Below are 23,496 nucleotides of genomic sequence, written 5' to 3'. Positions count from 1 at the left end.
TCATTTTGTTGTAGATGTTCGCCGAACTAATGTCCAAATCAGGGATCTTTGATCACTCATTTCACATGGTCAAATCTTTATGCGTTTATCATTGAATCATCGGTGGCAAAATCAAAATCTCCTTTTCGTATTTCAAATCTGGCGCTCGGCGCGTCACCGACGTGCGCCGCAGCCCATTTTATTGAATGATACAGTGATACTGGAGGGATGAGGCAGAGCGCACTTGCCTGTGTTGACACTGGACGGATATGCGGCGATGCACTTGCGTGTAAAGCGTTTGCAGCTTTCTCTAACCAGTCACGGAGAGATTTCGCCTCGGATGAGAGATTAGGACGAGTAAGAAGAGCGATCAGCATCAATAAAACGAGCTGTAGCCTATCTTTTTGGTCCTTTGCGTCCACTCGGCGGCGGCGGCCCGTCGATTCTCAGAGGAAGCCGGGGGCTGGATTTGAAACGTCGCAGGGATGTGCTGGTGAGTCCCCTGACGCTGCAGAGCTCGTTTGGAGCTTATCATAAAAATCAGCGCATGCTGAAATTGTTTTCGGAGTCGACGGGAGAAATGTAGCATCTGATCCTGTCGAATAAATGTACACGAGTGCCTGCACAGGCCTAGATGTTGATAGGCTAATCACCTGGAGTGAAGGCTATCTGTCCTGATAACCATGGTGCTGTGTCTGCTCAACGCTCATCTGTGTTTTCAGAGCTTTGGATTCTGGTTTCCTCTCAGGAGGTTCTGCTCCAGTGATCACTCTAGAGCTTGCTATAGCATGTAACTATTTGGGCCAACAGGAAACTGTGATGCTGGATTAATAGATCTGCAGCGAATCTTCATACACGCCCTTTGGAAATGTCACTGCTGAAAATAAGCCATTCTAAATAAAGAAGCAAAGATGACATTTGTTTGTAGCTTCCTGTCATTCCCCAGTTTATTTTAGCTTGCAGTAGTGGTGCATAGACAAATCTGCTGCCGTGTTGTTAGTCACTCGGGTCTTTTTTAATTACAGAAAGCTTGATGATGAAAGGAGGAAGAGGAGGAGAGATATGGAGGACAGGTTTTAATTAGACCCTTGAAATCCAGGTACCTGACATCTAGACCAGTGTGATGCAATAATAATAAAAGACCAATAACAGCAATAAATATAATTTAAGTGACAGTATTTATCTTCTTTCTTCTCAGTGGAGTCTGAGGTCAGGAGGTGATGGCAGTGCTGCCTGTGCTTCCCCACCACTGCTACCTGTTCCTACAGATCGACGCCTCCTTCCTGCACGCCTGAGCGGTCCTCAGTGCTAACTCCTTGACTCCTTCCCCTCCTCTCCTTCTGCCGTTCCTTACTCATTTCCCACCTCTTCCTTCACCCTCATCGTGTTGTCACCCCACCACCCCCACTCCCACCCGCCTCCATTTATTTTCTCCACGTTGACTTTTACTGCACAACCTCATTATGGCGTGCTGTGGGCGCTCGCTGGACTCCCCATGCACACTGGCCCTGCTGGTGGGCTTCCAATTTGCCTTTGTTCTCTATTTCTCCCTCGGGGGCTTCAGGGGCCTGGTGTCTGTTCTGGTGCACACCACAGAGCCGGAGTTTGATTACTCTCGACCTCACGACGTCTATACCAACCTCAGTCATCTGGGAGTGCCGCCTCCCCTGCCTCGCAACTCTGGCACTGGACCCCCTGCCACGGGACCGCCGCTGAGAGACTGCCAGATCCCCTCCCCGCTGCTGGGTGAGAGGGGTTAAATGTGTGCTGTTTTGTGTGCATACACAGTAAAATGCACAGTGAATGGTTGTGTGGCCTTCTGCTAAGCCACAAAAGCCAGTCAATCGGTATGACTTGAACATTTTTTCCTTTCCCTTCCTTTCCTCCAGTCGGACCTGTGTCTGTCCATCTTTCCTCTCCTTTGTCTTTGGAGGAGATAAGACAGAGGAACCCATTGGTGTTGCCAGGCGGACGCTACCGGCCTCCAGACTGTGAACCCCGCCACCACACAGCAATAGTGGTACCATACCGGAACAGGCAGACCCACCTCCGTGCCCTCCTCTATCACCTCCACCCCTTCCTGCAAAGACAGCAGATCCACTACAGCATCTATATAGTACAGCAGGTCAGGTTTCGTACAAGTTTATTACTGTTATTACTGTTGAGGACACTCGAGTCAAGTGCCAAAAATATTTTTTTTAATGTAAATCGAATTAACCAAATATTTAAAGCAATATTATTATACACTAAGGGCATTTATAAGTCATAATGTCTATAGCTTGCTATCCTGTGGTTGCAATAGCTGAACTTTAACCAGACCAGCAGATGTCTATGAATCATCTGTTGTTCTACATAAACCCGCCTCAAATGATGTCCTTTCACCAGTGAGAATCAAGTACTTAGCAAGTACACATGGTTTATTTGTTTCTGAATTAATACATCCGCATGTAGCTGTGTGTTAATCCCTGTCTCCGTTCCTTCAGTGGGGGAACGGTACTTTTAACCGAGCCAAGCTGTTGAATGTTGGGGTGCGGGAGGCCCTCAGAGATGAAGACTGGAGCTGCATCTTCCTGCATGATGTTGACCTACTGCCTGAGAATGACCACAACACCTACACCTGCCACAAACAGTTCCCCACACACCTGTCTGTGGCCATGGACAAGTTCAGATACAGGTAGAAGCACGGTGTGTATGTGTGCGTGGATCAGGTTAAACCGGAGTATTTAGAAATCTCAAAGATATGATTTTCTTTACGATCAGAAATACAGATGCTCCTGCTATTAACCTGACACAGAGATGCTGTATTGTGGTGATGTAGATTATTCTGCAAAGCAGAATGTAGAAAGTGAAGTTAATGCAGTCTGTTTTGGTATCTATTTGACTCTTTACCCCTCTAACCTCACATGTCAAATCTGCTTGAGATAGCACTAATAACAAGACTAGCAAAGCTGACTTCCATATAAATGTATTGTTCTGAGATGTTTTCAATATTACACATTGGTCATGTGACCCTCCCAGGCTGCCGTACCCACAGTATTTTGGTGGGGTGTCTGCAGTGACCCCAGACCAGTACATGAAGATGAACGGCTTCCCTAACCAGTACTGGGGCTGGGGTGGAGAGGATGATGACATTGCTGCCAGGTGAGAGGTGTGAATGGGGTCATAGGTTCATATCCTGTATGATGTCAGAGTGAACTCTAAACTGTGCATGTTGACACATGAGATGTGCACCTGGGGTTCAGCATCAGAAGTCCATGCATGCATTTCAGTCTCTGTTTCTTTTCTTTTTTCCCCCATTTTTTAAAAAAATCATTCAATCATATGTTTTTCTCATGTTAATAGTTTTGTCAACACCTTTTGCTTTTCTTTCACATTTATTTTGTGTGTCCTAACATCATCTTTCATCTTCACGTCCCCTCCCAACGCTGTGGCTTTGCTGTTTGTCTCTTGGAGTGGGCTCAGTGAGTATGTTCGCATTGGGCTAGCTTGCAGGTTTGGGCTGGGCTGCATGCTTAGGAGTTTTGAGGCGGTTTTCATCTCATTTCATTGCTGCGGTCCCTTCTCTCCGTCTCTATGGCTCTTCTTGCATTTGCCAGACTGTTATGAGAGGAACTGAACAAGAAAATTAAAACCAAAGAGCTTACACTAATTCTTACATGACACAAAATTGCAATAATGTTTTTGCACCACGTGAACATTCACAACATTAGTTACGCCGTGTTCTGATTGACAGAGATGGAAAAAGGGAACCACAGTGTTTTCCACCGCCTATACACCGTACAAGTACGTTAATTTCATACATCACGGACAATTCTATCTTGTTTTGTTTATCTTTCTGTTTTCAAATTAATCCCTGAGAGGCTAGATGTTCTTAGATTGAGTGTTGCTGTTGTTTTGAGTGATAGAAGATAGAAAGTGCCAGGCTTTGTTGATCTAATGTTATCACGGCTCTGACATTTTCCAGTGAATGAGAATTTGCCGTTCCTGTTGACTCCCTGTTGTGTGTTGTCTATGCAGAGTACGTCTGTCTGGCATGAAGATCATGCGCCCTCCAGTGGCCATTGGTCATTACAAGATGATCAAGCATAAAGGAGACAAAGGCAATGAGCAAAACCCACGCAGGTAGAGACAGACACGCTCACCAACACAAACACTTTGCAATCTTTTCAACTATAAGACAGCAATTTTCACATTGGCAAATAAACACTCACTTTGTACCACTAATATTTGTCCTGGCATCCTTTCTGCATCAGAACCATGTTTTTGTCCTGTCCTTTTCTATGTCCAGCTCTTCTCATGTTTTGTTTGCTTTTTACAATAATGATTGTTCCTTTTGTGTTGACACACCGTTTTGTGTGGGGCTGGCATTTTCTGCTACTCATTCTGTCAGGCCAACAATTATTACAGCCTCAGGTAGTATGCTTATTTGTTGTCAGATTAAAAAAAAGTTCCTGCAACTCAACTGTACCACCGCAAGTTACGTTCACATGGGAATATATGTCAAAGATAATTAAGAGTAACCTTGTTCCTTGTGTCAGGATTATTGTTTAAGGAGAAGTATTTTTATGTTGAATTGTTAAAGGAAGAATTTGCTTACTTCTTTCTTGCAAAGATGAGAAGATCGATGCCACTGTCATGCTTGCCTGTTAGCTTAACTTAGCATAAAGGCTGAAAATGGGGGGTAAGGGGTAAACAGCTCCAAAACAGCTAGCTTGGTTCTGTCTAAAGGTCACAAATCCTTCCAATCAGCACCTCCAGATCTCACTAATTCACAGTGCAAAGGTGTAATCACAACATTAGGTTTTCCAGTGGCTATGTGCTGGGGTTGGTGACTTCAAGTGGAAACTCCAGCACAGAGCCAGGTGAGCTATTTCCTCCTACTCCAGTCTAGACAGGCCTAGATAAACTAACAGTTTTCTGGCTGTAGCCAGACAAGAAAGTGGTATCAATCTCCTCATGTGACCTTTGGCAATAAAAAAAAAAAGCAAATTAACACATTTCCCATAATGTCAAACTATCCCTTTTAAAGTTTGACCCTGAAACCCACACACAAACCTGTGCTGTTATATTCCATCTAGATTTGACCTTCTGAAAAGGACCAGACTTAACTGGCGCTCTGATGGCCTGAACTCTCTGAGCTATGAGCTCCTTTCCAAAGAGCTGGAGCCTCTCTACACCAACCTCACGGTCAACATTGGAGAAGACCCACGTCTGCCCCCAGGAAAAACGCCCATCCATGTGAAAACAACAACCCCTGCTCACCAACGTAGCACCAGCAAGACGGAAGCAGTGAAACAGGAGAAAAGGCGAGAGGGCCATGGAGCTGTGGCGTCAAATTTGACTGTGGTCAAGGCAGTGGGTGAAAAGACAGACTCTACACAATCAAAGGCAGGAAATCAAACGACACAGGAGAATACAGGTGTTAAGAAATAGGATGATGTGTATAATGAAAGGACTGTGTCTCATCTGTAGCATAAAGCGGCGCTCCCCTTCGTTTTGATCCGAAAGACAATATGAAAAAAAGCAGTGTATCTGTTTTGTTGTGGGACCAGCTTTCTATGCTCAGTATAGGTTAGGTAAAGTAAAGAAGCCACTGTTCTCTGCAGAGTGCATTCAGGAACACGACTGAGTCGCATTTGGTTTATCATCCTGTGAATGTGACTCGTGGCTGACACGAGTCTGTGGTCAGGCTGACGACCAGTTTGGGGCCCGGAGAACGGTGAAGGACTCAGTCGGATACACGTGGAGGTCCAAAAGAAACTAAATGAAAATGACACAGCAAATATATAAATCTGTGCTCTTTTCCAGACATTGCAAGTTGCAAGCAACCCATGTGCTGCCAGCAGAACCCTAGCTTCACCCAGTTTGCTCCCAAAAAAACTGCTGCTGTCAGTACACCCCACCTCACCGTGGGTTTGTGTTTCTGTGCCTTCTCTCTTTTATGCTCATTTTCTAGACTGGTATAGTTGCTTTTAGACGCTGACCTCGGATTAATTTTGCCTCTCTTGCGTAACGGCAAATGTTAGAAAGCTGGGAGGCCAAAGCTGATCCTAGATCAGAACAAGTGATTTGTTCCAGGACTGCCATTTTCTATTTGTGTGCATTGATCAAGCGCTGACCAACTCCATAGTTGAGAGACAATTCTAAAGTTTATATTTATATAGAGAGACTTCTTTATTTGTTTACTGTTTTGCTTTATTTGTCCTTAGAGTCTGGTGCCTCTTTCGCAGACATTTAGTTTCTAGACAATCAAATCATATGGTAAGATAATTCTGTATTCCACCACATAACAACGTGAGGAAATATTTTCATGACTATCTGTACACCTGTCAGATAAACATAGACTTGGCATGGTAGTTGTTGTCTAGTTTGACTATACTCTTGATACATGGTTAGACTTGTGCTTCTGATATTATCTGTGATTTTCTTATTTGTTCTTTTAGATTAGTCAGGTATGGAAAAAAAAAAGCAAAATTGCGGATGATATTGTAAGCACGTGACTACAGGTTTGCCCATTTGGATTGTGTTTTAATAATATAAGAGGTTGTAGTTACGATAAAGCACTGTGTATAGCTCTAAGTCAGCTTTTTACTAGCCTGACATCTTTACAGAGGGTCTTTCAGTATATTGTGAAAGTCCCTGGTGCATCTAAAAGCTACAAATTACACCTTATCTTTGTTCGTTTGCTAGAATTAAGCTTTTGTGTCTCAAAGGAAAGGAGACAAGGAAGGAGGAAACACGAATATTTGCCTGATAATTGAATTCTCTTATTCTGAGGGCTGCCAAATTAGGACCAGTATGTGGGAATATTTGTGTCACCAGGTCATTTATCACCTATATGTGTGATTTAAAAGCCGCTGCATCTCTCACATATTGAGGTTTTTTTTTTCCGTATCAGCCATATGGAATGTATTGTTTTGAGTTCTCATCCTAGTTCACCTTTTGTGAGGTGTGGGTTTAGCTGTTGAGCTTAGTTTGTGGTCAGGGATTTGAATCATATCAGGTAGGATAAGACTTCTTGCTGCTGTTTGACTAGGGAAATGGTTAACTGTATAATATTAGCTTGAAATATTGACATACTGTAACGCAGTTTTCCTTGTGTGGAACTGTGTTTTATCATACTAACAGGTAATGTATTACATATTCTAATTTGAATGTAATTTATTTATTCATTTATTTATTGAGTCAGATCAGTGCACAGACTCCTAAAGTGTGTATTTGTTTAAGGGGTTCAAAGGCCATTCTCCACTGGAGAGCTGATTATTATCCCTTTATATTATATCTCCATGTATCTTATGTGAACATTGTGCCTCATGAAATAAGCCCATAATACTGAAGGATTGAAGACTTAATTCTGGGTTACATGTGAGCGCCCTCAGGTGGCACCAGCTGGCATAGTGCGAGCCTAGAGGAACCAAGGACTGAATGAAGCTGCAATGTTGTGACATGAATGTTAATCAGAAACGGTTGCCATTCACAGGTTTCAGCCAATCAAGTCTTTACATCGCTCTGTGTGGATGGTTTCTTGTTTGCGTAGTAACACATGACTGATCCTGGCAGCTTAAAGGTGTAGAGTGACTCTACTAAAAACTAAAAACTACATGGTGAGTCTTTCATGAATGGATTTAGTTTTATAGAAGGATTATATGTTTATTTATGATTACCGTAAATATTGATTTAAACCTAGAGCGCTGTACAAACAGATGGCAGAGTACACTGAGAGATAATAAGGCCTCAATTCTTAGCTTTGTACTACATGATAATTTAGTTGCATATCAGTAGATATTGTATCCTCCATCTATCATATTGCCTGTTACAACACCTGTATGACATGAAGCAGTGACCTACTGCAAGCATTTAATGCCATTATGTAATCTCTGCAGATTAATCAGCAAACTGTGTGCTTACCTGGAGATTGTTCTATATTTAATAAATAGGCTAGTTTTTATAAAGGATGTTTTTGCATATATGTTGGAAATATATACTGTGTAGTTGAATGCAAATTCAGTGAATGGGACTGAAACGTCTTCGTTACATTTTTTATTTAAAGAGATTATGAGTTTGAGATATGTAGATGTGAAAACCAACTCACTAGAAAGACGGGATGCTTGTGTTCGTCATGGCAAATGAAGCATAACTAATACATTGCATCAGTTACAGTGAAGAACCGTGATATTTGTATAATGCAGTGACACCTGTAGTCATCTTATGTTGCCTCATTTAATGACCTTTCCTTTATGAAAGATTCTGTCTGTGTATGTGTGTGTGTGTGTGTGTGTGTGTGTGTGTGTGTGTGTGGAGAGAGAGGGAGAGAGCAAGGTCATCAAAAAGGCAACAGACACAAGCAGTGAACTATGATGGACAGTGTTGTGACAGCAAGCAAATATGTCTACCAATAAAAACACATCATGAAATGTGTCCCAGATTTTCTATCATGAATCTAACGAACATTTATGCAGTGCCGTACATGTGGAGCTACACACACTTAAATACACACACTGCACTATAAATACATTTAAATACTTACAGTGATGCACTTACTCCCCCACAACATGCTCGAGGACTTTTAAGCATTTAGCATTATGATTAATGCTCCCACAGCTTTAATGTTGTGGAGATCAGATTCTAACTGGTAGATTGGCAGTCATATATCATCATCAGCACATGATGTGGTGCAATCTAAAACTGCACTAACCTGTTACATCACCATGTGTAATGGAGGCTTCAGTGCTCTATGTTGGCACAAAGAGCAGGATTAAAAAGTTGGATATGAAATCATACCTATAAATAGACAGTAACCCCCAGCTCTGTACGTTCGATGTGTTTCATAATACAAAATTGCTGTATGACTCACCAAAGCAGGGCAAAACACAAACTCATGAACTGACTGGACAAAAAAAGAGCACCTTACAACCAGTCTCAGAGCAGCACAGACCACAGCCTCAAACAGGACCATAAAATTTAAATAACACAGTTACTAGGCTCAACAAAAAACAATACTGTTGACACTGCTGGTCTATTGTAGAAGAGCAAGTATGGTAAATGCTAAAACGTTCTGTAACGGTAGCGCAAGTAGGGGAATGGCTATTAGTGTCATAAAGACACTAATAGCTAACGTTTTCTAGCATTAGTCGCCATAAGCCAATGGTAATACCAGCTCAAGTAAGGCAAAAAAGTCGATTTTATTGCTTATCAACTCAATTTTTCATGTGTATGATGGAAACTGTGTTATTATGTACAAAAGTTACATAGTCTCACTTGGGCTGTTTTCTTACTAAATCATTGCATCATATGTTTTTGAACTTGTGTCACGTGCAGTTACCACATTTTCATAAACAGCATGTAATAAAAGCGGGGCATTTAATAAGAATATTGTGAGATAATCTGTCATACTATCCATCCATCGCGGAGAGATGTGTATCCAATATACAATGCTAGTATTATAAGACATCATAGTATATTATCTTCTTTTAAAGCCGCCACACGTCTTTCTGTGGGATGTTCTGTGATGGCAGCGGTGACAGTTTGCACTTTCCCTCCAGAAGACTGACACACTGGCCGGCTGAAGTGACCGTGGCAGGCAGACGCAGAGGGCTGAGGCAGCCTTTAGTCACCTCCTGTTACTGTATAGGCCAAGGAGACGCAGCTGACCTCTCATACCCTCAATACTTTAGCTTTCTGAGTGCACAAATGCTTGCAAACAGATTTATATATTACTTATATTGTTTATTGTTATTATCAATATTATTATTATGCATATACAATGTAAATGTTTGTAAAAGAGCTATTAAATCTCAACAGTACAACAGATAACGTGCACAAGGGTGTTCATAGTCAGAATATCTCTGTCTGTGTTATGACAGAAAAATAAGAGGAGGAATCTAAAATTTTGCTCTGAAGTTTTAGTGTGAATCATTGCCACTCATCAATGTGAATATCCATTATAGTAGGTCACAACATTTAGTTATATAACCACTTCTAATGTTCTGCTCTGAAAATCATCACATCATCGGATATGGAAATAAAAGAAATGAGAGGATGTATCAAGATCCTGAGGCGTCACACGCACTGGGGCTAAATAATGAGGAGGAAACGGGATCAGCCGTCAGGGTCATCAGAGTTGGACCCTCATCCCCGTCTCATCCCACGGCTGCTCAGCTGCTCCTGTCATCCATATTTGCAGCCTCAGTGGACAATTTCCTCAGCCGCAGGCCCTCTCAGTGCTCACAACAACACAAAGATCAAGTGAATTAATTCTGCTATTGTGGCAGCACACTGGAGATCTAGGTCATGCAGTCATGGTTCTGTTTTTTTTTTTTTTTTTGAGGCTACCTAAAGTCAAGTAAACATCTTCCTATCCTCCTCCACGATCTGACCTTGACATTCCCAGGTGATTTTCCACAGATGTGTGTGTGTGAGCCTGCTCATGTGTCAGAGTGTGTGTGTGTGTGTGTGTGTGTGTAGGCATGTGTGCCATCGTTTGTGTGTGAGTACATGCGTGTCTATGAGTGTTTTATTTGTAGGTAGCATAGGTATGATGAAATGTGTTATGAAAAAGAATGAGCATGTCTATACTTAGGGCTTGCCTGCAGCTATGTGTGCATGGGAGAGAAGAGGAGAAGATAGAGAACACAGGAGTGGATGTGGGAGGGTGAGCAGAGTGAGAGAGGCAGAGGGAGGATGACAGAGAAGGGAGTAGGGTGGGAGGGAGAGTGCAGCGAGGGGACTGTGACGCACGCTGATCGGTCCTGCTCGCTGCTGATTGGCCGCAGTGGCTGCCAGTTAGAGGATCTGGGAGTCAGGCGCTGCTAGGAGAGCAGATTATGAAGCGGAGCTCAACCAGCGGCAGTCTCCTTTCATTGTCTCAATGGCTGCACACGCATTCCTCCTCTGCTCCCTTGCCTTGTTGTCTGCTCTCAGCCGGCCTGGGCTCTCCTTCACTGAGGACGAGCTGCAGCCGGGACTCACCTATGAGGAAGTGCCTGAAATCCTGGACAGAAGGTAAATTCATCCTCTCTACGGCTGTGAACAGAGGAGGGGTGTAGGGGAGGGGGGTGGGGGGTACAAGGAGATGCATGCAGGGATGCTGGGATGCTGATGTGTTCACTTAGGGTCTTTCTTTCTCTCCTTCGCCTTCCCTCTCTTCTCCTCATCTCACCTTGGGTGCATCACAAATCGTGAATGCAGACAGTACTGGTATAACCGAGAGAGCTGAGCTGTGAGGCTTTGTTTGTCTCAGTGTTAGGGACTGCATCAGACGCTGCTCATCGATCACGGATGGGGCTGTTGTCTCTGTACAGTAGTGTTGGTCTGGCAGAAGGGAGCTAAATAAGGCTGGGGCAGTGGGCCTGCAGGAGAGGTACAGAGTGAGAGAGGAAAGGAGAGAGGAGAGAAAAGGGGGAGCAGCACAGAGGGAAGGTAAACAAGGAGGAGAGAGGAGAGGATGCATCAGGGATGGTCTGTTGGGGTCCTTTTACTGATGCAGTCATTGAGAAAGAGAGAGAGGGAGGGAGGAAGAGAGAGCGAGAGGAAGAGTGGAGAAAGGAATTCTAGCCGGCCATGTCTGCATAATGCACATGCAGTCCTGCAGGTCAAATCTGGATAAAATATTCAAGGCTCAAACCTGAGGGCACACACAACAGTGTCACAGGGACGGGACTGAGCCGGCAGCAGGGGCCTTAGCTCGCAACAGTTCCTGCCTATTAAAAGAGAGAGACATCAAGGCAATAATATTGTGCCAAAACCATGAAAGGCCCTTGAAACTATGCCACGCATGGTGGCTCTCACAGTCCTCTGTTGCTGTTTCAAAGCCATAAAATGCTGCAGTTTCTGACACAATGTTGTTCAATCCTTGTTTAAACAATTTGTCTTGTTATTGCATTTTCAGGTCAGTAATACACTTTGAAGAGAGAAAGATATATAACTGTCACGCTTTCATTTATTGCATAAACAGTGTTATCTGGGAACACATTTGTAGCACAGACGACTTGGATTTCGAATTCAATATACAAAGTCTCACAGGACTGGTCTCATTCCAGCTCTATCTAGTATTTGTGAAACCCTGACAGATTCCTATCTTAACACCGTAGTCACTCTGACAGAGAAGGGCTACATTAATTTCTCCTGGGGTTTTGAGCCTATTCCCTGGATCAAACTTTGTACGTAACCCTGCAACGTAACAGTTGCGATCTCCCGTCACAGCTCTGTTCTTAGCTCTGACACACTCCAAGATGCTGTTATGTAAGAGTAGCCTTTTATGTCATTTCAGAGGCCTTGTAGGGTGCATAACATTGGTTGAAAATGCAGAAGGAAAGGTACAGTGAGTTAAAAGTTTCAACTGCTGACAGACAGGGGGTAGCAGGAAGACATGAAGAGAAAATGCTCAGTAATCGTGATTTTGTGCCATCATAACGTGGACATATGTGATATGATGACAAATATCCATCTGCACTAAGATTGACAACCAAGAGCTTTATAAAATTATTAAAAATACAAGCTGGAAAGGACCTGCTGAATGGTTATATATTTGTCTGCCTCAATATTGATCGTCATCCAATCACTCTCTAGAAAATGTGTTAGAAAAATGAATATATTCCAAATATGGGCACAGATTAGGAGTCCAAAGATGTAATTTTGGAAATGACCTCTTCACTCAACCGAGTCTATCAACAGCACAGGCAAAGACAGAGAGGGCAGTAATACAAGAAGAGATTTGTAGCTCATAGCTGCAAATGGGAAAAAAATTGGTGCTGTTGAATTTGTTTTTATTACAAAACATGTCTCTTGCTAGCAGGAAACAAGTGAGGTTAAATGTTTAAAAAGAAGAATAAGATATAAAAGCTAATCACTTCACACATACACACACACACACACACACACACAATTCAAGTCAAGTCAATTCAACTCAATAACAAGCTCAGCTTACAACAAAACTTTAATCAATTACCCATGAAGACCAGTGTTAAGTTAATTTAACCCTGTGAATTACTCAAACAATTACACAAGTCAATTAAATACAATATGATCCAATTTCTAGAACCTGCCACAATGTACTCAAATTAAATTATATCATTCACACTATCTAATAAAAACCGGCCAGTGAAATGCTTACAAAGGCTAACTGAGGTCAGCACAATTAGACCAGCACAACACTCGTACACCACTTAAGCTCACTCTCAAGCTACAAAGTAATCTTGAAACGCAGGAAACAAAAACTCCTGTAGAATTAGAGAACTACAGGTAAAAAGTGAAAGATTGCACAACGGCACTGCAAAACTTACTCTCGCTTCCATATTTGTTGATGTTTGTAGTATTTCGTCTTACGGAGGATTTTGTTACTACAGAGTGCAGTAAACATGTGCTCGGATTTACCTTAATACTGTCAAACACTGACACAGAAGTATTGAGTTTTGGAGGACTGATCACGGATCTTCTTTATAAAAAAACAAATACATTTTTGCAACATTCTTGTATTATTTGACTCCATAAATATGTTTGATTTTTTTTTTTCGCAGATAGATTCATGATCCAAACAGAGTAAAAACAGATCAAGTCAACTTGGCAGCAGGGTTTTTGATGGCGTCTTGGTAATCTCTGACAGCTTAATCTGCACTAATCAATCTGTTAACACACCAGCACCTGCACAGTGTGAGACTTTTTTCCTGTCAGGGACACAATAATTTACCCAACAACTGAGTAATGTTATATAAATTAAATTAGAATATACTTACACACGCAAAATAATACTGTCTCAGAGATTAACATTACTTTATAAGTAGTTCACCCTGTACACTGTGAAATACTATCAGAGCTGGGTCTGAAATTTCTCACAGGTATAATATAAGGAAATATGATTATAAGAACAAATCACTTTAGCCTGATACACTATTGATATACAAAATGATGGGGGTTCTGAAAACCCTTTCTTTAGCTTGAGCGACAAAAATCGCATAGAAAACTGTTAACTACAGTACCCAAAAACTAGATATTGGTGCCCAACACTATATTTTTGTGGCAGATAGACAGGCTTGAATGGTTCACAGAGAGTCCAAATGCAGTGGCTCAGCGCTCTGTGGCAACAGAGGCAAATAGGATTTGTTTACAAGTTTTAGGAGGAGGCACCACACCTTCTTTCTGCTCAGCAGCACGCAGCAGAGGCACGTATCAGGGATGATGATTGTCTCTCCAGCTACGTACTTGAATAAGGATGTGAATATACTCAATGAAAATGTATTGATCGAGATGCCATCAGTTGCGTGGTTGTTTGTTGTTGTTTTAATATTTATGAGCCAGACACTTACTTATCCAAAAGTAAATGTGATCACAGTAGACTAACAATCATCATGATGTATTCAGTGTCATCTTGTAGAAGTAATCTGGGCACATTTCTAACTTTTGTGTAGGTAGATGTTTGTACACTTGCGTGCACACATGTTTAAGGAGCGAGGTGAGCCAAGGAGTGGCTCTGGCATGGCTTTGATTATATAAAGGGCCTGTTCAGCACCCAGGCACCGTGTGACAGGCTGAGCCAATGATGAGGCCGCAGCAGTCCCGGGTTGCTGACCTCGCGAAACTGGCACAGGAACAAACGACTGGGCTTTAGTTAGCACTCACACACTCATGCTCGCACAGAGTCCTCTGGCTCCTTTCAGCCAGCTGAGGCCTGGGTAGGTGCAGAGGAAGTAGTGCTTGTTCATTTGTGTTTAGGATGAACTAGGGTGGGGCGGGTTGCATATGCAGCTCATTTGCAACGACACCAACAGTCGTTAATCACCCACTGTAGTGGCGCACTGTTTACACAAATTTATAAAACAGTACCTAGATGTGTAGAGTGGATTTAAGTTGTTCTAAGACTTTTATGGTTTCATATATCAGTGCAGGTGATAAATGAGAATCATCCAAGTATCTACCGCGCTGCTGATGTTTCAATCCCAGGTGCCTGCTGCCAAAGGCATAGTGATTTTGGCAGCTCTTTCATATACAAACATGCTTATCCAGCATTCATCTGGACAAATGTAAATAGTTGGATTCACCATAAAAGATGAAAAAGTGAATACAGGCATTACACACAAGCACGTTCACAGGAATACACATTTCTACACATTCATGCCAGCATGTGCTCACAGAGACACATAAATGCGTCTCCAATTTAGCCAATCACAATGCTGACGTTGGAGCTGACGACAGCACACATTGGTGCAACAGGATTATCACAAGTATAATATTGATATATTGGTGGAAATCCAATATAATAAATGCAATGAATAAAGGTCCACGAAATAATGATAATAATAATAATGATGGTAAGTGCATGTTTGATTATATTTCATGAAGAGATACCAGTAAATAAACATCCTTAAACTTAACTAAATTATAATGCTCACAATCAAAGTTCAACTAGGATGTACAAGTCTTGATTTCAGAAGTCAGTTCGGATGTATAAATTAGCACTTGAACTGCAGGATGCCGTCAGTGCTGACATCAGGCCTTAATCTCTTCATCTTATTCAGGGCCTACGTCTCTCCATATTTGGGATCCAGAAGACCTAGCCTGCATGTGCTTACCACTAATCCTAATCCATCTAGCACTAAACTACACAATATTGCCCAGGTGGAAGCTGCACCAGACAGGTGGATAACTCTTCCAGGCTGCTGGTACTAATATGTCTGCCATTCTGGCCTAATGCCTTGTCATTTGTGAGCTGCTGTCCAAGTCTACTCACCTTGTTTCGATCTTTAATTGCACTGCCCATTCAGGACCAATAAGTACAATTTAAAAAAAATGTCAGGATGAATGGAAGGGGCGCCTCGGATGGCATGGACAAATTAGCCAACAATGTGGCCAATCAGTGAAAATGTCACAGTGACATGAATTTCCCATATTTTCATTGAATCTGGCCAAAATTCAGATGAGGTTTTGAGCATGAAAGACAAATGAAAAAAATAAATAAATGCTCCCTACAGCTTAGTGAGAATGTGATTTTCTTGCCACTACGAACAATGAGGGTACCTCCACATGCCTGATAATGTTGTAAATTGAGATTATGTGTAACTCTCCCTTTACAAATCACAGAAAAGTACTTTTTGACTAATGAAATTATAAAGTCACGTAGTACAACTATAGGCTTTTGGAAAATTTTGAGCATTTGAAGTGTCATTTCCTAACTGTTCCTAGTATAAAATGTAAATTGGAGCTCCTCTTCATAGATCACTGAACTATATGGGGTAGTTGCACCAGTGTCTGGTGAACAAACAAACTGTGATCAGTTCCTGACAACAGCGGTCACAGCTATTGACTGGCTTTTGATTGTTTAAATTTAGTATGAAATATTCTGGTCATCCTCAGTCTTGTGCATCTTCTAAAAAGGCTTTTCCTACAAGATCACAGCGTCACTCTTCAACCAAGGATAACAAAGATGATATCACAAATGAAGGTCTTTACACATTTTGCTTTTTTTGTCATGCGATTCATAAAATGTTTTGAAATACTTGAGATGGATGCTGATAAACAAAATGAAGTGAAGCAATGCCTGGCAAAAGCAACACTAAAGACAGATGCTTCTGGTCATGCTCACTCCCACGAGTTTTAGGGTTAACCTTTTACAATCCTATCATGACTGGCTATTGTGTGGAGATTAGCAAACCAGTTCAGAAGATCAATACGGCTTGGCAAGGACAGACCACGCAGTCTGAGTATTGGGTGGACCATCATAACGGGCAAAACTGACCACAGCAGGACCGCTCAGTAAGCCCATTGCTGGCGTATTACGTCGTTGATTAGACAGTTAACAGGATCAGGCTAAGCTCAAAAAGTCTAAGGCAGTGCAGGGTTTAGTTATACTGAGAGACTGACCGCTAGGGCAGACACGTGAAGGAAAAGGAAGGACTTTGTCCTCTGTCCCTTGTGCAGTATGTAGGACAGTCCTACATCAGAGATCTGACATTTAGGAAAATCAATACACTACACACAAAGACTGGATTCCTGCAATGTAGACAACAAGCAAACTTTGGGGTAAAATTCTGCAAGTTTATACTGAGTACTCTACAGCTGTGATTTGTCCACAAATGTCTGTATGGATCATATATGTTGCAAAATTGGCAACTGAATAAGTCTGTCAGGCGCATTAACATTTTTGTGCATTTATTTTAACATTATAGCCACTTTCATACATATTCAACACAACTGTAAACAATAAGTTTTTAGAATCATTCAACAACATGCAAATTTGTTAAGGGTGTCTTTTTTTCCAAATAGATGAACCTTCAAAGATGTTTTTGCCTGTTAATTCTGTACATATTATGGAGTATTATTAAAAACAAAAATCTTGAAATCACAAATTGTGTCTCCTATTCTTTTCCACAGCAAAGAGAACCCTAAGCAAGCAACAAGAGTCACATCAAGTAAGTAACAAATCTGGTGTGACACAAGGCCTGATTCAATCAGACCTGCCATGGTAATTTTGATGATGATGTGTTGGATAGATAGTCCTGACAAAAGCATTTCATTCTTAATGCTGGGGACATTTTTGCTACATTGTAATACCAACAGATTTTGAAGTGTGTGTGTGTGTGTGTGTGTGTGTGTGTGTGTGTGTGAGAGAGAGAGAGAGAGAGAGAGATCCCTTTAAGTTATATGATCACAAATTATATGTTGCTGGAGCAGGATGAAGAGTATTTGTAAACAATGAACAATACTACTGTAACTGTGAAACAGACTGCTGATGAGTCACTGCAATGACGCAAAACAACTGGAAATAGATAGGAGCCTTAGCAGCACAGGTGTGTGCAGGATCTCGTAGTGCTGTGTGTGTGTCTGTGGACACGTATTCCAATAGTTGTGGGGACAAAAATCTGTTTATGCAGTCACATTGTGAGGACCTGCCTGATGCCCACGCACCCCCCCAAGTGTGTAAGGCATTAAATATTAAATATTGGGGTGAAGCTTTCCTTTAAGGTTAGGTTAGGTTAAGGTAAGGCTTAGAATTAGCCAAGTAATGTTTATTGTTATGGTTAGTTGGTGGCTAAGCCTCCAGGAAGTCTGTGTGATGTCCCCAAAAGTGATGGAAACAGAACTGTGTGAGCATGTGCGTGTGCGCACAGGCGAGCGTGTGACATGTGTGTAACTTTTCTGATTATGCTGCAATCTGCGATGTAGGGTTGCAATCGTCTTAATATGTATAGTGATATAATCTTCCACGGTGCCATAATGTGGGTATGTGTTTTCAGGTCAAGATGGTGGGTACGGCTTAGAAAGTGAAGAGGTTATTTTGACGCCTGAAGATGAAAACCCACTCAGGAGAATACTGCAGGTACGCTACGCTCTCTATTCCTCCCTCACTATCTCCACCATCTAACTCATACGCATACAAACAGAGACTCACACACACTGCGATGCACGCAAGCAAAACAGAGCATATTCACTCAGCTACACAGCGTGACCTTGGATGTGGAAATATTGTCAGTCTCACATTCACCAGAGCTAAAACACCCTTGCCACCCGCATATGTGAGACCACTCTGACTGAAAATTCGGTGAAACTATATGCACAGTCAAAGCAGCCAAAGCATCCAGACGCAGTGACATCTGTTTCATATGGATTAACTGATCCCTTGCAGTAGCCTCTGCACACTGTAAACAGTATTGTAGCTTCTCAGTTACCATACCTAACAATATTTTACATTAAACCAACAAAAATAACAATAACCACTTCATAACCATGACGACTCTCATGCTACATAGTCTTGTAAAATAGTACTGGATTCAGCTTAAATACCCTCCAATGAGATAAGCAAAGAGATTAAACAGCTAGAGGGGGCTCTTTCTATCTGCACTGTGTAGAAGTGCAACCCAACCATGCTATTATATGCAAATTCAGAAACCTGTTTTCTACAGAGAAGTCGACACTGCTCATTTGACATTCAGTGGTGGTCGGAGCACTGAACTTTACATGACATTGACATTTTACAGTCAGGATGACAAGCTTTAAAGAAAGGAGATCTTTTTTAAGCCATGTGAAATGTTATATCACAACATGCTGAAGAGGGCCAAAGAAGGCTTGTTTTGGATCAGTTGTGTAGAATAAAAAAAACCTAAGGTGGTGATGTACAGAAACCACATTGGCTCATGTTGCAGGAGAAAAGCAAACAAAAACAAAACATCACCTGAGACAACTATCAAGTGATTTCTTCAGATAAAACAAAATTGGCTTTCACTGTTGCATCATTTTTTGCTGAGACTTTTGTGAATATATTCTGTAGATAACACAGGCTGCGTCTTAATTCTTTGACTTTTTGTTGTTTTTCTTGGTGGCAAGGTTAACATGCTTGTGTTTGGTGGCAAAGTGTGGCATTAATTGTGCCATAAATCCTTTAGCACTGCCACCACTTTGTTACAAACAAGCATGCAGGCTGGTCTCCATTAAGCACAAACATGTATTTGTTACATTTAGTTTCTGCACCAGCTTTTCTTTTCTTGGACATTTCATTAGGCTGCTACTATTAATGTCACTAGGTACAACCACTTAGCTAGAGTGCCTGCTGAAAATGACCTTTTGATATTGGTATCTAGGTTATATTGACATTTAGTAGTTAGATGCTTCAGTGTGCAAATAACAAAATGGACATCGTACTTCCGCAAAGCAGCACAGAATTGGATGTGCCCAAAACAATATTCTTTGCAAGCTCTCGTGGGCCACATAAAATGAGGTACTGGGCTGGATTTGGCCAGCAGGCCTTGAATTTGACACACGTGCTTTAAGGTATGCACCTTTTGTGGGCTACATCTTTCTAGATATCCTGCCCATGAAATAGACCACAGTTTATGACTTTTTCCTTGCACACCAACCTAACTGCCCTCTAGAGTACAGTCAAAGAATGCGTAACTGCTTCTTCCCACACTTTGGTGGCCAGTTTCTTGTAGTTTCTTGACTTCTCCTGTGCTTACCTTCTTTCTCAATATGTTTACAGCCTTTTAACTGGCACCAGCCAGGGATGTCTCTCAGTAAGAGGAAGCTGCTCCAGTCTCTGATGGGGCCTTATGGCCCGCTGAGTGTGTCTTACAATGGGAAAACCTGCATTCTGTTCAAGGCCAAGCGCCTGGCGATCCGCTACAGGAACCATACCTTTATTGACCTGACTGAGAGGGTCTTCAATCCCAACTCACCCGTAGACACTAAAGGCTCCATCTGCACCAAAGAGAAAGCTACGTGAGTCACCAAAATGACACATATATAGCCAAGACATTGGTATAGGCTTGATAACACCTAATATGAAATACAGAAAAATAAATAAAATCATCTAAGGTAATGTAGGAAGGGAGTAATTATTTAATGTTTTCTATGATCTGATTAAAATTCCTCCATTACCGTATTAAATCCAATTCTTTAATCTGTGTGCTTTTGTTTTGCCACAGGCTATCATTAAGGTTTGGTGATGTGGAGGACTTACGAGGTCTAGTAATAAGGTAAAATCCAAGTCTTCTTCAGATACAAGTTCATATGTGTGGATTATGTGCATATCTAAATGCATTGTCTCTTTGCCCAGGCTTCAGATGTCAAACACTTTTTATGAGGCAGCTGGTCAAAACTGGTTCACATTAGACAGCGTTCACATCCACTACAACTGGACCCAGGAGGCTACATTCAACGCCAGCGAGGTCTACGCTCCTGCCACCTCATCCTACCATTGCCAGCACGTCAGCAGCCTGCACAAATATGACACCCTGTTAGTGCCCAGCTCCCACACTGACACATCTGCTAACTGGCACATCACTTTCACTGATTTCCAGGTACACTTTTGCACAAGGGGCGCAGCGTTTGTTGTGCAACTCTTCTAGTAACGTCTGCACATTCACTGTTATAGCATAGCATTTCACCCATGTTTTCTACGTCTGTGCATGTGTCTGTATGTTTGCCAGCATTTTCCTTTTGTGTTACGCCTGTCTGGCTGTCAGTCAGTCAGTCTGTTTACCTTCTGTTTGGCAGTCTGTCAGTCTGTCTGCACACTGTCTGTTTAGCCATCTGCTAGGCTGTCTCAACCTGTCCATCTGTCCAGTGTCTCTGTGCCTGGTAAGCCAGTTGTCCTCTTTAGTTTAGCCTAATCTCATTTTTCCGCCTTCTCACTGTGTCCTTACAGATCCAAGCCTTCAATGTGCAGTCAGACAAGTTTGCATCAGCCAGTGACTGTGCCACTTTCCTGACGCCAGCCATCCTGATGGGCTTGGTGACATCTTTGATCCTGCTTCTTGTCTTAGCCTATGCCCTACACATGGTGGTACACCTCAAGCACATCGACCGCTATGAGGAGCACAAAGCCACCGTCTACTTTCCCCGCAGTCCAGAGGCCGAATTGCCAGACAAGAACAGCCTGTGAAGGAAAAAGAAGAGCTGGAGGACGGCAGGGGAACAGACAGGGAGAGAGAGGGAGAGAGAGAGAGAGAGAGAGAAAGCTGAGAAGCAAAGCTGAGGGGAAGTCAAGTGAATACAAGAGTGAAAAAGTATCCTCCACAGAATATTTGTTCAAGAAAATGACAACTTTGCCTGTTCATATGAAAACCTTTTAAGTCTTAACTACTTTAAATAAATGCAGACCGTGGTTGGATACTTTTTCTTCTTTCCTCACTGGCTTTCCTCTTGGTATCCATACTTTGAATAAGGCCTTTGGATGTTCGAGCCTCTCCCGGAGAGATGGTTCATGATCTTAATGTCAAAGGTCAAGGACAGACCCAGGGCCCTGAAGGGTAACGGTATAAACAGGCCTTTACCCCAGTCAGCCATTAAAACCACAAAAGACTAGCACCCGTAGCTAATACAGCTAACATCAGATGCTCTTGATTATACGTATGTATTACATGGCTCACAAGTGTCATATTACAAGCTTCCGTCACACACGTTGTCTTTCCACCTTTCATTACAATGTACTTTGTCTAATACTGCTGCAACAAATATATACTTCAAACAGCCGGTTTTATAGCTGAAATAGCCGTATTAGCTGCATGCCACAAAAGGCTGGTCTATCTCAGCTAGCACAGTGTTTCCTAATAATAGGGATTACAGAGAGTCTTGCATGATTTGCAGCTTAAAATAAAATAATATGGCGCAGAGCAGAAGGAGCTTAAAAAGTTTATGATTGTAAGTGAGGGGAAATATTGGGAACCACTGGGCTAGCATCTGGCTGGAGTGAATGGACCAGCACTACTGGCCCTTCAGAGCCTCTGGAGTCTCTCACCCCACCCCTGAACAAGACTGCTGCTTGGGACTTAACTGTGAAATGGCCTTTTACAGACCAGCCAGACAAAGGGGGTTCTACAAACTAGCACAACATTGGTTAGCTGTGAAAGCGCTAACAACAAACTATCAGACTATATAATGAACTATGCTGCACAAGACTGCCCGTCCGAGGGCATGGCAGGAATGCGGGTCTTGCGATGACTTGACTCTCTGAGAGTCAAGTGTTTGGACAAGGGAGGCCATGGGTCCTCCGTACACACTACTGGGTTTGACTGCCAAAGTGAAGCTACAACAGAGTTGCCATAAAATATGGTGAGAGACGGAGTGAGACAATGTGAAAATGAAAGCTAACCGTTACAGCTATGTACAAAACAAAAACACATACATGTACAGAAGTGTCACTCTGCGAAGGTCTTTTTTTTATATACAATGTACTCATGAAATACTATTAGGTACAGGATGACTATGCTAATCCTCATAACCAAAAGGATATACAAAGCTGTAGATACATTAAGGTCGCTATACGATCATAGCTGTTTACTATCTTTAAATATTGCACAACTAATAAACATAGGTACAAGTAAGACATTGTGCTATGAGGATTGGTGAAAGTATCAATGCATATGATTTTTTTTCTACAAAGTATTAACATATTACATTGTCTGTCTATTTTTTTTTAAACTGGGCCTGTCAATGTAAGGTCCAGTCTCATCTAACTGTAAATTACAGTACAAATTCCTACCATAGAAGGACGATACTATGGAATGCCGTCCACCCACTGGGACTTATAGATGCCATTATTATGCCAGAAGCCACACTAGCAGCAGTAACAGCATCAGTAAGTCATTACTACTGATAAAAACACTCAGCATGACAGTAAATAGATATCTTAACATTCGATATGGCAGTTCTGTCAATCTGTAGCAGTGTGAAATGTGTTCTTTGGTCATAAATGTATCCTACAAACTATGAAATGAGTGGAGGCAGTTTGTCCAAAGACCGACTGATGTAGACTGAACAATAAATGATATTCAGAGGAAAATCTCTACTGTGATTATATATTAAGTAGTTGTGTGGTACTGCATACAGGATCACACTCATTTTGCTATGGTCTTCTTTTTGGTAATCACAATCAAACTGATACCAAAGCTATTTAAACTGCATTTTATTATTAGTATTTCTCAAAATGTTGTTCATATTGTTAACTGTTACTTAACCCACAGCTTTCATACCCGGTGCCCAAGTGTTCTGCCAGCTCTGCCTCCCCTCCTGAGTGCCATCTGCTCTCTCCTC

At 42.0% G+C, this 23,496-nt stretch overlaps 2 protein-coding genes across 4 annotated transcripts; both read left to right on the top strand.

The window, feature by feature from the left end:
* Positions 1-153: 153 nt before the first annotated feature.
* b4galt3 (UDP-Gal:betaGlcNAc beta 1,4- galactosyltransferase, polypeptide 3) lies at positions 154-8,397 on the top strand. 3 transcript variants are annotated; one of them, XM_046396910.1, is made up of 8 exons: positions 157-472; positions 1,005-1,078; positions 1,178-1,725; positions 1,869-2,104; positions 2,463-2,653; positions 2,998-3,120; positions 3,997-4,101; positions 5,058-8,397. In XM_046396910.1, the coding sequence occupies exons 3-8, from the start codon at positions 1,443-1,445 to the stop codon at positions 5,410-5,412; spliced, it is 1,293 nt and encodes a 430-aa protein (XP_046252866.1). In that variant the 5' UTR covers positions 157-472; positions 1,005-1,078; positions 1,178-1,442; the 3' UTR covers positions 5,413-8,397. The 3 variants fall into 3 exon arrangements, with proteins under 3 accessions (XP_046252869.1, XP_046252866.1, XP_046252867.1); XM_046396913.1 differs by lacking the exon at positions 3,997-4,101 and having other exon boundaries at positions 154-472; XM_046396911.1 differs by lacking the exon at positions 1,005-1,078.
* A 2,328-nt stretch (positions 8,398-10,725) lies between these two features.
* Positions 10,726-23,236, top strand: atp6ap1lb (ATPase H+ transporting accessory protein 1 like b). Its single transcript, XM_046398104.1, has 7 exons — positions 10,726-10,980; positions 17,341-17,378; positions 18,204-18,286; positions 19,943-20,181; positions 20,388-20,438; positions 20,519-20,762; positions 21,110-23,236. The coding sequence occupies exons 1-7, from the start codon at positions 10,847-10,849 to the stop codon at positions 21,344-21,346; spliced, it is 1,026 nt and encodes a 341-aa protein (XP_046254060.1). The 5' UTR covers positions 10,726-10,846; the 3' UTR covers positions 21,347-23,236.
* The last annotated feature ends 260 nt before the right edge of the window (positions 23,237-23,496 follow it).

The sequence above is a fragment of the Scatophagus argus genome, chromosome 8 (genome assembly GCF_020382885.2).
Source record: "Scatophagus argus isolate fScaArg1 chromosome 8, fScaArg1.pri, whole genome shotgun sequence".
NCBI lineage: Eukaryota > Metazoa > Chordata > Actinopteri > Scatophagidae > Scatophagus > Scatophagus argus.
The sequence above is the reverse complement of the archived record's forward strand: the minus strand, read 5'-3'. Positions and strand labels throughout refer to the sequence as shown.

Bases quoted from the DNA above. Each gene is read 5' to 3' on its own strand.
- b4galt3 (XM_046396911.1), top strand. From the start codon at position 1,443: ATGGCGTGCTGTGGGCGCTCGCTGGACTCCCCATGCACACTGGCCCTG. The intron at 2,105-2,462 runs GTCAGGTTTCGT...CCGTTCCTTCAG, and splicing joins GCATCTATATAGTACAGCAG to TGGGGGAACGGTACTTTTAA. The intron at 3,121-3,996 runs GTGAGAGGTGTG...TTGTCTATGCAG, and splicing joins GATGATGACATTGCTGCCAG to AGTACGTCTGTCTGGCATGA.
- atp6ap1lb (XM_046398104.1), top strand. From the start codon at position 10,847: ATGGCTGCACACGCATTCCTCCTCTGCTCCCTTGCCTTGTTGTCTGCT. The intron at 10,981-17,340 runs GTAAATTCATCC...TCTTTTCCACAG, and splicing joins CCTGAAATCCTGGACAGAAG to CAAAGAGAACCCTAAGCAAG. The intron at 17,379-18,203 runs GTAAGTAACAAA...ATGTGTTTTCAG, and splicing joins AGCAACAAGAGTCACATCAA to GTCAAGATGGTGGGTACGGC.